Here is a 12,864-nt window from a genome sequence, read left to right as displayed (position 1 = left end):
GGATGAATGAATGGAAGGAGAGAAGGACAGATGAATGACCTCATAAACAAATGAATGAGCTACTCAGCCAGATCTCCAAGGGTCTCCACCCTCTGGGCTCACTCCATCTCTCTACTTCATTTCTACTCCCAGCCACAAACCCCACTCAGAATGGTCTGGTCTGTCCACAGACTCACCAGCCCACTGGACCTTCCCCTCCCTCTACTCTGCACCCCCACCAATGCCCCAGCCCCTTCCCACTCCTGTCCCCCTTCAAGGCCTAGAGGAAGTCCCACCTCCTCCAAAGGTTTCTGTGACAACTCAGCTCTCCGCAAATGGTTCAACTTTATTACACGATTGATCACCTGTACCACGCGGGTTAATCTGCTGTATCATCAGGTATGTCCTACGTGGTTTGTGGTCAGTGCGTTTATGTTTTTCTTGCCTCCTCAACTAGAATCTAGCTCCCAAGAGCTGAATCGTCCACAGCACTTAGCAAAGAGATCAGCAGGGCACAGCCGAGCAGGACAGGCATGCACTTGCAGATTGCTGGATACCTGGGGCTCCCTCACCCTTTTGCCCTTTTTCAGTAAACGCAGACTAGAGAGCATACACGTATGCGCTCCTCCTTCTCCTCTCCGTATCTTTCTGTTCTCCCTCTTCCCAGATTTGCATACTTGGGTGGACTCATCCACCTGAGTTGCTGAATCTGCAAAGCCTGGCACAAGTTTCAGACCAGATTTGCCCCTCTGAGTCCAGGAGTCTAGGAAGAACAGTCTAGAATGGTAGCCAACTTAGCCCCTTGCAGCAAACTGCACTTTTCTTGGTGACATGTTCAGGAGGAGGAGGGAATCATTTGGGCTGGACCTCAGAAGGGCTGCAAAGGAGGAAGAAGGCCACCGTGAAGGGGACCGTGGGATAAAGAGGTGGCAGGACATCACATTGGCAGGAAGATGGAGCCACCACGGAGACCAGCTGCAGTGTAGGTGGCCACGTGGGTGGCCAGCCCTAAAAGACGTAGATTCCAGGGACTTTCCTGGTGGTCCAGTGGTTAAGAATCCATCTTGCAATGCAGGGGGCACGGGTTGGACCCCTGGTCGGGGAACTAAGATCTCACATGCAGAGGAGCAACTAAGCCGACGTGCCACAACTAGGGAGCCCACGCGATGCAACAAAAATCCTGGGTGCTGCGACTAAGACCTGACGCAGCAAATAAATATTGAAAAGAAAAAAAAGACTCAGATTCCAGCTGACATTCCCACCTCACCCTCAGGCAGCTTCTACAGCACCCAAGGCTGAGAATGGGAACAGGAATCAGAAGCTAAGCCAGGGAGTTTTGGACTTGGTTGATGCAGTACTAGGTTCTCAAGCAAGGAAGTGGCCCAGAAAAAGCGGTAGTTTGGGCTCCCTTTCATCATTAGGAAATAACTTCGTTTTCAGCTGACTTCTTTCTGCCACTCAGTATTTATTGTTCAGTCACTCAGTCCTGTCTGACTCTTTGCAACCCCACGGACTGCAGCACGCCAGGCCTCCCTGCCCATCACCAACTCCCGGAGTTTACTCAAACTCATGTCTATTGAGTTGGTAATGCCATCCAACCATCTCATCCTCTGTTGCTCCCTTCTCCTCTTGCCCTCAATCTTGCCCAGCGCAAGGATCTTTTCCAGTGAATCAGCTCTTTGCATCAGGTGGCCAAAGTATTGGAGCTTCAGCGTCAGTCTTCCAGTGAATATTCAGAGTTGATTTCCTTTAGGATTGCAGGTTTGATCTTACTGTCCAAGGGACTCTCAAGAGTCTTCTCCAGCACCACAGTTTGAAAGCATCAGTTCTTTGGTGCTCAGCCTTCTTAATGGTCCAACTCTCACATCCATACATGTCTAATGGAAAAGCCGTAACTTTGACTATATGGACCTTTGCAGGCAAAGTAATCTCTCTGCTTTTTAATATGCTGTCTAGGTTTGTCATAGCTTTTCTTCCAAGGAGCAAGCATCTTTTAATTTCATGGTTGCAGCCCCCATCCACAGTGATTTTGGAGCCCAAGAAAACCAAATCTGTCACTGTGGTTTGACTCAATTTTCTCACCAAGGATGCAGGGCATGAACCTCAGTCACAACTTTAGGAGGCCAAAGATAATCAGGTGTTACCTTGCTTGGAAATCCATACAACGTAAGCTAAAATGTAAAGAAGTTCTTATTATCCAGGCATTCTTTCTTTCTGCTGGTGTGGATTTTTTTTTTTTTTTTCTTTGCGAGAGGGGCGGAGAGGCTGTGTGGATTTTTGAAAGCTGATTGGCTATGAGAATACAAAAATTGCTTCCTTTTGCATTGTGTAAGGTTCAGATGAAGAGACCACTTACTTCTCAGGTCTGGTGCCTGCCTTGTGATACACGCACATTGTTTTATTAGCCACCATTTCTCACCCAGGTTCCCTGAAGGACTGCAGGAAATTGCGGAACTGCTCTTGCGGTGGTATACTCTAGTCACCCATAAATTGGAAATACCATACAGTGTGATGATCGGCATCAACAAACAGAAAGGGTAATGAAAGTGAAAAGTGAAAGTCGCTCAGTCGTGTCCGATTCTTTGCGACTCCATGGACTGTAGTCCATGGAATTCTCCAGGCCAGAACACTGGAGTGGGTAGCTGTTCCCTTCTCCAGGGGACCTTCCCAAAGCAGGGATTGAACCCAGGTCTCCCGCATTGCAGGAGGAAACCAGTGAACTATTCTTGTGGCGGTATACTCTAGTCACTCATAAATTGAAAATACCATACAGCGTGATGATCAGAATCAACAAACAGAAGGGGTAATAAGGCACACCAAATAATCACTGGTGACCTCAGCAATTTTATTAACAAATTTATTTCCCTAATTGGGTAATGTATCTCAGTGCTTGACTCAAGTGCATTGTAATAGGTTTCTACACTGCAGGAGAAGGAATTAATTAGAACCATTTGCTCTCGGTTCTGCATTTACACTGTCCACCCATCTTGTAAACATTGAACCTGGTTTCCTGGGTCCTCCAGGGGCCTCTCTTTTAACTCCCCCACCCTACCCACCCCACCCCCAATAAATAAATAGAAAGCAAAGAGTGTAAGTTCACATCTTCCTTCTGCGCGGTCCACCCCCACCGGAAGCTGCACTTCATGGCCAGAATCTGGCAGAATCATCACTTCCCATAGAACCTGCCCTTCCGTGGGCAAAAATGGGGAGGCTGGAGTCTCGGTTTGCCAGTGCTGTGTCTGGGATTGTCCTTGTCCATTTGGAACCTGGGGTCAGAGCTGGTGAGATGGAAGCTCTGTCTCACGTCTCCCTGCCCCACCTACCGCTTTGAGGAAGGTAAGAGACATTACTAGCCTCTGTCTGCCCCAGGAGCCAGCAGCCCATGTGAGCAGAAAAACCATAAACTCGGGAACACATTCTTTTAGGCTTCTTTAAGTAAGATCTTTTTTTTTCCCTCACAGTTTGTGAGAGTGCAGCATGACAACAAGAAAGCGTCCTTCAGTGCAAGTGCTGCAGAATCTTGCTGTGACGCTGGCCCCTAACTCCTCTGCAGCTTTCCTTGCTCCAGAAAAGCACCATTTCATACTCACGTGCAGCCTGTAAGGGCCAGCATGAGCGCAAGATGCCAGGGTACATGCATTACCTCCAGAGTTGGTGTCCTTAGCAGCTGTTAGTATAGCCTGTCATGTGGAGAGATGGCTTTTGAGCATAGATATAATTTTTACAGACACATCTCAGGGGGGTCTAGACTACCAATAGGTCCCCTGGGAGAGCTCTTCTCTGGAAAAGTCTGGATGGGCCCAACAAGTCTCATTGTCCCTCATGAATACCTTGCAGGATCTGGATGAGGTTTTCCAGGCCAAAGATATAGCCTGGATCTGGTCCATCGTAGGTGGTGTGTTCATTCCAGGAGCCTTTGTATGTTGTGTGAGCAAAGTCGATCATCCGGACGTCAACTTTGAAGACACTGCTGCCGTGGGGCGTCTGTGGAGTCTCCTGCCCATCGTAGATGATGAGAAGAGAGCTAGAGTAGAACCGGTATGAACTCTGGCTCCTAATGACCGAGAGGAGGGCCTGAAGCTGGTGCTGGATGGGCTCCAGCAGCTCCATCCGGAAGCGGGTCCCATCGTGCAGGAACTGGTAAAGCGCTTGCCTGAAGCCCTCCACTGAGAGCTTTCTTCCATAGTACTTGTCTTTGCAGAGAAAGTGCTTCTTATCAGTTTGATAAACCTTACATTAAAAAGAAGATAGAAAATGTTAAGAATTGCAAACTTAAAAAAAAAAGAAATCACATCTGCTACAGAGGCAGCATCTCAAGAAAACTTCATACAGAAACACATTTCTAGAGATGCAGAGCAGGAATGGCTGCAGTGACCGGCAAGACAATCTTTCAGCAAGCACCAGTGCTAATTTTACACTTAAAAATGTTTTCTGTGCAAGGCGTTAATAGAAATCCAAGGTCCAAAGATCCTTCATCCTACAGAGGTGACCCTCTGCCCATGAGGAAAAGGTTTGGATCTCCTTTCTTGTGAATTTCCAATGTCAACCGCCAAATCATGATTTAAGTCCTGGCTTCTGGCCCTCTTCAAACACTAGCAAACCCAAGCCAGAAAGCTTTAGTGGGAATCTGAAATCACAGCCAATGGCCTTGGGAAGCCAAGTAAATTAAAATTTCCCCCAACAAAGTTTATGAAGTCCTTTCTCTGCAGAGTCTGAGGAAACTGTAGTGCTCCAGGGGTGGAGCGGGGTGAATTGTTTGCCTATGGAAAGACAGGCTAGATCAGGTGTGCCTGGAGTTTTCAGGTGGTGGGTGATGTTGAGGGGAGCCTGGATGGAGCGGGCTCTGCGGGCTGGTGGCGCCTCTCCTTGGCACCAGCTCCTCCCCAGTCCCCTGTCACGTCTTGGCCATCAGAACGAAGCAGATGGAGGAGAGACGCTGATGGGGGGAACAGTGGCAGCCGTTCCCATTTCATTTAGATGGCAGAGGCTGAACGGAGGCCAGTGGCTGGCACAGCCAGAGGGTGGACTTGGCACCCCTCCATCTGGCACACCTGGAAGGGCTGCCTGTACCTGGCCATGACAGTTTCTCAGGTCTTCTCTGCCTTCAGATTACATGGTATCTTTACAGAAAACACGAGTGGAAAAAAAAAATCAGAAAGATACAACAGACTTGGTGTTGCCTTTGGAGGGCTGAAGATCAGCTGCTAAATTGGCCTGTCCTAAACACAGGATAGGCCTCACTTTCCAAATAAATCAGATCAATTTCAGAAGGTTTGAGGTCCAGAGAGAAATTCCATTTACACCACAGTGCATCACACTCCATCCTCTCGAGAACTACATTCCAAGCTTTCCTAGGGACATCTGTGCCTCAAATTTATAGACTCGACTTTCAGTTTCAAGGGGTGGCAGTTTCAATTAAGGAAAGCGATAGTGTTTACCATCAAATCCTTGTCTGGTTTTGCTTAGATAGATTCTAAGAGGGAACCAGTAGAGAAAGTTTATTTCCTCCTGTTCTCCTGCAGCCCCGGCCATAAGCCACAAGAGAGCAGCAAAAATGAAGCGTGGATTCTGGGCAATAAGAAGTCAGCCATTCCTTTGCTGGGCTTTGCTGTTACGACTTTACCATTGCTAACCAGAACAGGTAATAATAAGCAGCAGAAAAGGCAGAGTAAGAAGAGAGAATGGCTGATATGGACTTGAAAAGCTGACTGCCTCCCAGCATCTGAGGAGGAGAGGGTTCAGCCTCATCATTCAAGAGAATGAGGACCCCACGGAGCACATGGGGAAGCATTCCCTCAGTTCTCTCCCAGCCCTGCTCACACACTGGCATCAAAGGTCTGCTCTCAACATGGGCAGGACTCATGTGGCCAGGGCAGAAAGTTCCAGCAACCAGAGACCCTGAGATGAGTTTAAAACTGGTGGTTTAAGAAATTTTTTTTTAATTAAATATGTAAAATTTTTAAAAATTAAAAATTTTTTTATTTAAAAATTTATTGATCTACAATGTTGTGCTGATTTCTTCTGTTTAGCAAAGCAATTCAGTTATATATATAGATTCTTTTTCCTATTCTTTTCCATTGTGGTTTATCACCGGATGTTGAATATAGTTCCCTGTCCTCTACAGCAGGACCTTGTTGCTTATCATTCTATATATAACAGTTTGCATCTGCCAATCCCAAACTCCCAATCCTTTCTTTTCCCACCCCTCCCCACCTTGGGAATCACAAGTCTGTTCTCTGTGTGAGTCCATTTCTGCTTCAGTAAAGTTCATTTGTGTCATATTTTAGATTCCACATATAAGTGATATTACATAATATTTGCCTTTCTCTTTCTGACTTACTTTGCCTAGTATGATAACCTCTAGGTCCACCCATACATCTGCAAGTGGCATTATTTCACTCTTTTTTATGGCAGAGTAGTATTGCATTGTGGAGAAGGCAACGGCACCCCACTCCAGTACTCTTGCCTGGAAAATCCCATGGACGGAGGAGCCTGGTAGGCTGCGGTCCATGGGGTCGCTAAGAGTCAGGCACGACTGAGCGACTTCACTCTCACTTTTCACTTTCCTGCATTGGAGAAGGAAATGGCAACCCACTCCAGTGTTCTTGCCTGGAGAATCCCAGGGACGGGGAAGCCTGGTGGGCTGCCGTCTATGGGGTCGCACAGAGTCGGACACGACTGAAGCGACTTAGCAGCAGCAGCAGCATTGCATTGTATGTATGTTCCACATCTTCTTTATCCATTTATCTGTCAATGGACATTTAGGTTGCTTTCATATCTTGGCTGTTGTAAATAGTGCTGCTATGAACACAGCGATGCATGCATCTTTTCGAATTACAGTTTTGTCTGGGTGCATCCCCAGGAGTGGGATTGCTGGATCATATGGCAGCTCTATTTTTAGTTTTTGAGGAACCTCTGTACCATTTTCCATCGTGGTTACTCCAGTTTACATTCCTCCGCAAATGGTGGGATTTTGACACCACTGTCCTGAAACGTGCTCTTTAAAAAAAAACCCACCATGTCCTAGATCAGGATATGTGTTTCCTTGGGGAAAGGGGTGCCTGGCCACTGCTTCTGTTGCTCCCACAAAGTGAAGGCAACGGTGTCTGGTTGGGGGACACCCTTGCCTCCAGCGGACCTCCGGGGATGCGCAGTCCCGCGGTTGCCCCGCCCCCACCTACCTGCATGCCACAGACGCGCATGCCCAGAAGGGCCGAGGTGCTCTGTGCACACCTCCTCATGTGGCGGGCCTTCTTCTCCTCCGAGGCATCGTCCCCGTGCTGCCGGGTCCCCATCTTCAGGTCTAGGATGCAGGGATGCTTGTACTGCGACACGACGTTTTCCAGCAACAGGAACCCTGGTCGCGCAGCATTAAGGAAGGCTTCCTGGGACACAAAGGCCACTTTCCCGCAGGAGGTGGTCAGCGGGCCTCTGAAGCCGGCTGGAGACTACCCCCGCTGAACCCTAGCCCTTTACCCCCATTTCTTTCACTATAGACCAGCCTGTTGTCACTATGAAGAATTCACGGCATTGACTTTGCAGGCTGCTCTCATAAGTCCATTTTTTTAGGGAGAGTTTATTAGGATGTGAGCTTCTGTTCCTTTCCCTGTTTGCTCTGAGGTTGAAATTTAAATGCAGGCATGAAATCCCCGGCAGGCCATGCCCAATTTACATTTTATGGCAGAAAATATGAAGGCTAAAACCTCCAGTCACTGAATGGGCCAGTACCTTTTGGGAGAAGTGCCTTGTTATTAGCTTCAGAGATGAGTTGCAGGAATATTAATTTCAGCCAAATAATTATCCTGCAAAAAGCTTCTTAGGGATGCAGATTGCAGATGTCTTAGTAAGTACGCAAAACCAGCCACCAGTTTGTGGAGGGAGCCCAGTGGTGACAAAGGGGGCCTTCCAAGCCTGAATATGCTCCCTGAGTTTGTGGCAAGCTGAGGGGGACAGGGGAGTACCTCTCCTAAGGGTCCACCCCGCAGGTCCCTCCCTGAGAGAGGGGCCATGCTACATTCTCACCCATCAGCTCCGTGATGGCTGTGGGGAGGATTGGGAGCATAAAAAGGAGGCTGAGGTATGGGGACCCACCCACTCATTCCCCCTGGCCCTGCCTCAGCGCGGCAATCATGTTTCCTAACTGCCCACAGAGACCCCAGCCCTGCCCATCCTCACTGCCCAGGTGGCAGAGACATGACCAGTGACCCAACAGAGGCACTCAGTTCACCCCCCCACCCCACCCCCCATCTGCCTTCCCCAGCCTCTGACTTCTCTTTGCTTTCCTGGTGGCTCAGCAGGTCAAGAATCTGCCTGCAATGCAGGAGACACAGGAGATGCAGGTTTGATCCCTGGGTCAGGAAGATACTCCGGAGGAGGATATATTTGTGCCTGAAAAATCCCCTGGACGGCGGAACCTGGTGGGCTTAGGACCCAAAGGGTCATGAAGAGCCGGTCACGACTGAGCAACCGAGCACAGCACAGCTCTCCTCCAGGGGCCAACTTGGAGGGCTGTGCATCCCACTCTCCCTGACATCCCTGTCTCTCCCCGGCCCTGCCTCAACACGGTTGTCTCGGTCACCCCCCCTTGCCCCTACCTCCCCCACAGCAGCGTGCATGGTGGGCGGGCAGGCGGGGATACGGTGCCGCTTGTTCTCCGGGTACTCGGCACACAGGCGACTCAGGTGGGCCTGGTGGCAGTGGAGACCCCACGGGTTAAAGCTTCCCTTCTCCGTCAGCTTCCCATTCGCGTCTTCCACCAGCGAGGGGACTTGGGCCTTAAGGTGGAGCTCGGACCTCAGGAGCGCTGTGGCCGGGCTGTGGGCGAGGGGAGCACATGGCAGTCAGGACCTCGGTGGCTGGCAGGGCTCTCTTGGCTGGACCAGGCCGTGGACTGCCCCTGACTACCCTCCAGGATGCCCCCCAGGACCTTGGTGCCTCCCTGCCCCGCTCAGGCCCCAGGCCCCAGGCCAAGCTAGGCTGCCAGCCTCGCTAGGTCTCTCTAAAGTCCAGAATAAGTCACACAGCATAGAGGGGGCAACCCCGCCTGGGATCAGAAGGCTGGGGGTTAGGCTGTTCTGTGGCCTCATCGGGGGTGAGAACCACAGATCCACGGTCCACCCTCTCTCCTGCCCTCTACATTATAGCTCCCCGGGTCTGTAGCAGAGAGAGATAATACACACCACTTCCTGACGCCAAGCCAGGAGGCTTAATTAGATCCGCTGCACTCCCTGGGGAAGGGAGGTACTTTCGTTGTATTAGCTCCCTTTTGTTTCCCATAAATGTTTAAAATTCCCCAGGGATGCCTTTCTTCTGAGAAAGGTCAGCTAACACCATCAGAGGTTTCGGAGACCTCTCCAAGGACCTCAGGTGCCCTGAGCCGCCTGCATCTCCAGGGCCCCACTGACCCCTCTCTCCTCACCCCGACTCGACCGCTAAGGAAAAGGATTTCCAAGAGGCATTAGCCACACTTTTTCCTTTATGTCAACTATTCTGGGGCTTCTGCTCTGCACATCTCTCCCCTCCAGATACACTCCATGGTCTCAGTGAAATAGATATTTAATTAAACAAATACACACTAAATGCCTTCTCTGTACAGGACTCGGCACGCTCACCCACTTTCGAGAAGAAACGCATTGAAATCCTCCCTCTGGAAGTGGCACCAAAGAAAATGCATTCCTTTCTTTGGTCACAGGGGTTCTGCTAGACAGAGCCCTCTTCTGAATTTGTCATTTTCTCGGCTCTGGCCCCAAAGGGAAGCCGTTGGCCTTGGCACAGGCGTGAACAGTGCTGGTCCCCGCTAGGGACACGCAGCCTGGCTTCCGGCATCCTGCCACGTGGCCTCACCTCTCCTTGAGCGAGTGTGCCCGCTGGGGGTGCTGCCACTGGGCGAGGGGGAGGGCGCTACCGCCAGTGGTCTGCTGGAGGGTCTGCCATATGGCCACCGCTGCCGACTCCGTGGAGACCGTGAAGGGCCCCTGGTTCTCAGTCAGGGGGTTGGCAACCAGGCTGAGATGGCCGCGGCTGTCCTTCTGGAGGTGCACGGTGATGGTGCCTGTAGAGGGGGAGGGGTGGACATGGTGCGATGTCCTTTCGAACCACAGTTTAATGGCAGTGGTCAACCTGCCCCCTTCCCCAGCTCCTCTCTCTAGAAAGCGCTCTGGGGACTGGCCTGACACAGATCCTACTCTGGAATGAGCCAGAGCCCATGGAGCCTGCCGGAAATGGCCTTGGGCTGATGCTGGCACGGCCCCTGCTTCGCGGCCTCTCCCTGCCCCTTCACGCTTGAAACAGGGCAGCTGCGTGCATTTATTTCATCCTCACATTCTTGCTCCTTTGGGCACAGCCCACATCACCCAGGCACCCCGTGGCACCCTATTCGGGTCCAGCCTTGGGGCATCTGAGCTGGTCCTCTGCAGAGAAGAGCCCCACCTGTGAGTGGCAGTGAGGGAAGTCGGGGTGGGGGCGGGGGGGCGCATCTCTTTCTGTCTCCTTCATCACCCTTGCCTTCTCCTCCATGTAATCATTATCTGAGCAGCTTCTTCCAGGAAGCCTTCCTCTAACAGCCTCCTGCCGCCCGGGCTACCTCTTCACCATCCTTCCCGCATCCTTGGCTTTCACACTGAGACACGTGATACACACCCCATGAGGATTATGGACAGAATGTGGTTCTTTGGTAGAAAATAGAAGGAAAAGTGAGATTTTTCCAACGGTACCTCCTAACCATCCGTATTTGTGTTTGTTTATTTTGGCCACGTCACAAGGCTTGTGGGACCTCAGCCCCCCAACCAAGGATTGAACCTGCAGTTCTAACTACTGGACTGCCACGGAACTCCCTAACCCCTGGTGTTTATAATCCAAGCGTGACCTCCTCCTCTGGACGCTGGCTGTGACAGCAAAGGACACGCGGACCCCCCAGGAACCCCTGCACTAGCCGGGCTTCTCCTCTGGGACGTTGGCCAGGCCAGGTCCTAGGCTCTGGCTGCACATTCACGGCTCTGTGGTCATCCCCCATGGACTTCTTGCTCTGATGGCAGGGTCCACGCCTCCCTCCGTGGGGCCTGGCATCCAGTGGGTGCCCAGCCTTGCCAGAGTCCCGTTGAAGCCAGAAGGTACACTTGGTCACAGCCCAGGAGACTGCCACACGAGTGGATTTATGAAAACTGGCTCTCTGTAAAGTCCTTGCTCCCCCCCTCTCCCTGCAGCCGGCGCAGTGAGGACTCCTCTTGGCTTTCTCACCTACCACCCTGCTCTCCGTCTCTCTCCACCCTGCTTTGTGCCTGAGGGGCTGACTCTGGCGTGTACCCGTGGCTTCCTCGCCTGCTAGTTGGGCCAGTGAGGGTCACCGGTGATAGACAGGGGGAGAGGAGGAGAAAGGCTGGGAGCTGCATCCCGCGGCTTCCCTCCCTGCTGCCCCATGGCTCTGCGCTGTTTCGCTGTGGCCCCCTTCTCACCAGGTCAGCTACACCATGCCCTCACTTGGCCTTTCCGGCCCAGGGGTGGCTGTAGCTTTCCCGTCCTGCTGGTCCCTGGCTGCCTCACCATCCCTAGCTGTTTCCCCTCACCTCTTTTTTGTTGGCCACGTGACATGAGGGATCTTATTTCCCCAGCCAGGAGCTGAACCTGCGCCCCTTGCAGTGGAAGTGCACTCTTAACAATTGGGCCATCAGCAAAGTCCCCCTAGTTGCTCCCTTCATCCTGTGTGCAGTTCTGCTGATAGACCCTTAAAGAATAGTCTTTATTTAAACCCCCAGCACGTACCACTCATTTTCTGCTGGGACCCTGGCGGGTGGGAGGGTTGCCTGCTATCGCATCCTCCCAGGTGTTTATTACCTCCCCCAGGCACTGGGTCACCTTCCCGGCCTCTAAGTGGTCATTTCTGCTGAGCCAGCCGCCCGGGCGGCTGCTTTCTCCACGCGCGGTCCTGCCGGGCCCTCCTGGGCTGCTCAGCGCAGACACTCCTTTGCATTTGTCATTCGCTCTCCAGGCCCATCTACACCTAGCTCAGCGGTCTCCCCAGGCCAGGCCTGTCATCTCGGGTTCTCAGAGCCCTGATTCTGCGGCCTGACAGTGACCTTCATTTCCCTCCAGTTCCTTAAAAATTCTGCTCTTCCTTAGCTCATCCCAGACCCTAGTATCCCGTGGAGCAATCGTGATGCTAACGGTCACAGCGCCCCTCAGCGTGGCATGCTGTCCTTCACCGGGATGGCCGCCTGCCTCCCTAGATGGAGCCCACCCGTGCTGTTCTTGCTGGTGAGAGCAGGGGGCTGGTGGTGGCTGGAGACACAGCCCAGGAGTGATAACCGCTGCCTGCTCTTTTATACCTACTGTGTGCCCGCATTATGTGAGTTTTATTTACTGCTAAGTTAGTGTCTAACGCTAAGCCTGCAAGGCATTGACTGTGATCCCTGAGGCTCAGAGGGGTTGAATAACTTGCCCCAGGTCACACGATCAGTAAGGGTGACGGCTGTGTGAGCCGTGACTGTGGGAGAAGGAACAGGCTGCCACACGAAGCCCAGGATCTCTCGGGAGAGTCGGGGTTGTCACGCTGTTTCCCTGAGCGTGGCTGATGACATTCCTGCTGTGTCCCCAGTCACATGTGGCTGGTCATTCTGTTCTGTGGGAGCAAACAGAGAGGCCACGGAGCCACCACCTCACGAGAGGCGATCAGTGTCAAGAAGCCGAGGACATGATGCTTCATTTCCAGCCTTGACCTTGCGGTGCTCGTCCCGGGAAGGAGCCCCCCCCAGCCCAGGCCCCAGAGCCCACCCTCCAGGTGCCAGGAGAGGGGGAGCCCCACGGCCTCTGTGCTGGTTCTTGGGGAGCTTGGAGCCTCCTGCTCGCTTGGAGAGGCAGGAGGGTGTGCCGGCCAAAGGCAAGGCCCTTTTG

General features: G+C 52.1%; 1 protein-coding gene across 1 annotated transcript in view; it reads right to left on the bottom strand.

Annotated features, from left to right (window-relative positions):
* Positions 1–229: 229 nt before the first annotated feature.
* IP6K3 (inositol hexakisphosphate kinase 3) overlaps positions 230–12,864 on the bottom strand; it is a 27,380-nt gene continuing 14,745 nt past the window's right edge. The window contains exons 3-7 of the mRNA XM_055571685.1: positions 9,823–10,030; positions 8,618–8,793; positions 7,161–7,336; positions 3,810–4,209; positions 230–3,659 (exon numbers count right to left, since the gene is read on the bottom strand). Coding sequence (XP_055427660.1) covers positions 3,640–3,659; positions 3,810–4,209; positions 7,161–7,336; positions 8,618–8,793; positions 9,823–10,030 — 980 coding nt within the window. The 3' untranslated portion in view covers positions 230–3,639. The remainder of the gene's footprint in view (positions 3,660–3,809; positions 4,210–7,160; positions 7,337–8,617; positions 8,794–9,822; positions 10,031–12,864) is intronic.

The sequence above is a fragment of the Bubalus kerabau genome, chromosome 3, assembly GCF_029407905.1.
Source record: "Bubalus kerabau isolate K-KA32 ecotype Philippines breed swamp buffalo chromosome 3, PCC_UOA_SB_1v2, whole genome shotgun sequence".
Classification (NCBI taxonomy): Eukaryota; Metazoa; Chordata; class Mammalia; order Artiodactyla; family Bovidae; genus Bubalus; species Bubalus kerabau.
The sequence above is the reverse complement of the archived record's forward strand: the minus strand, read 5'-3'. Positions and strand labels throughout refer to the sequence as shown.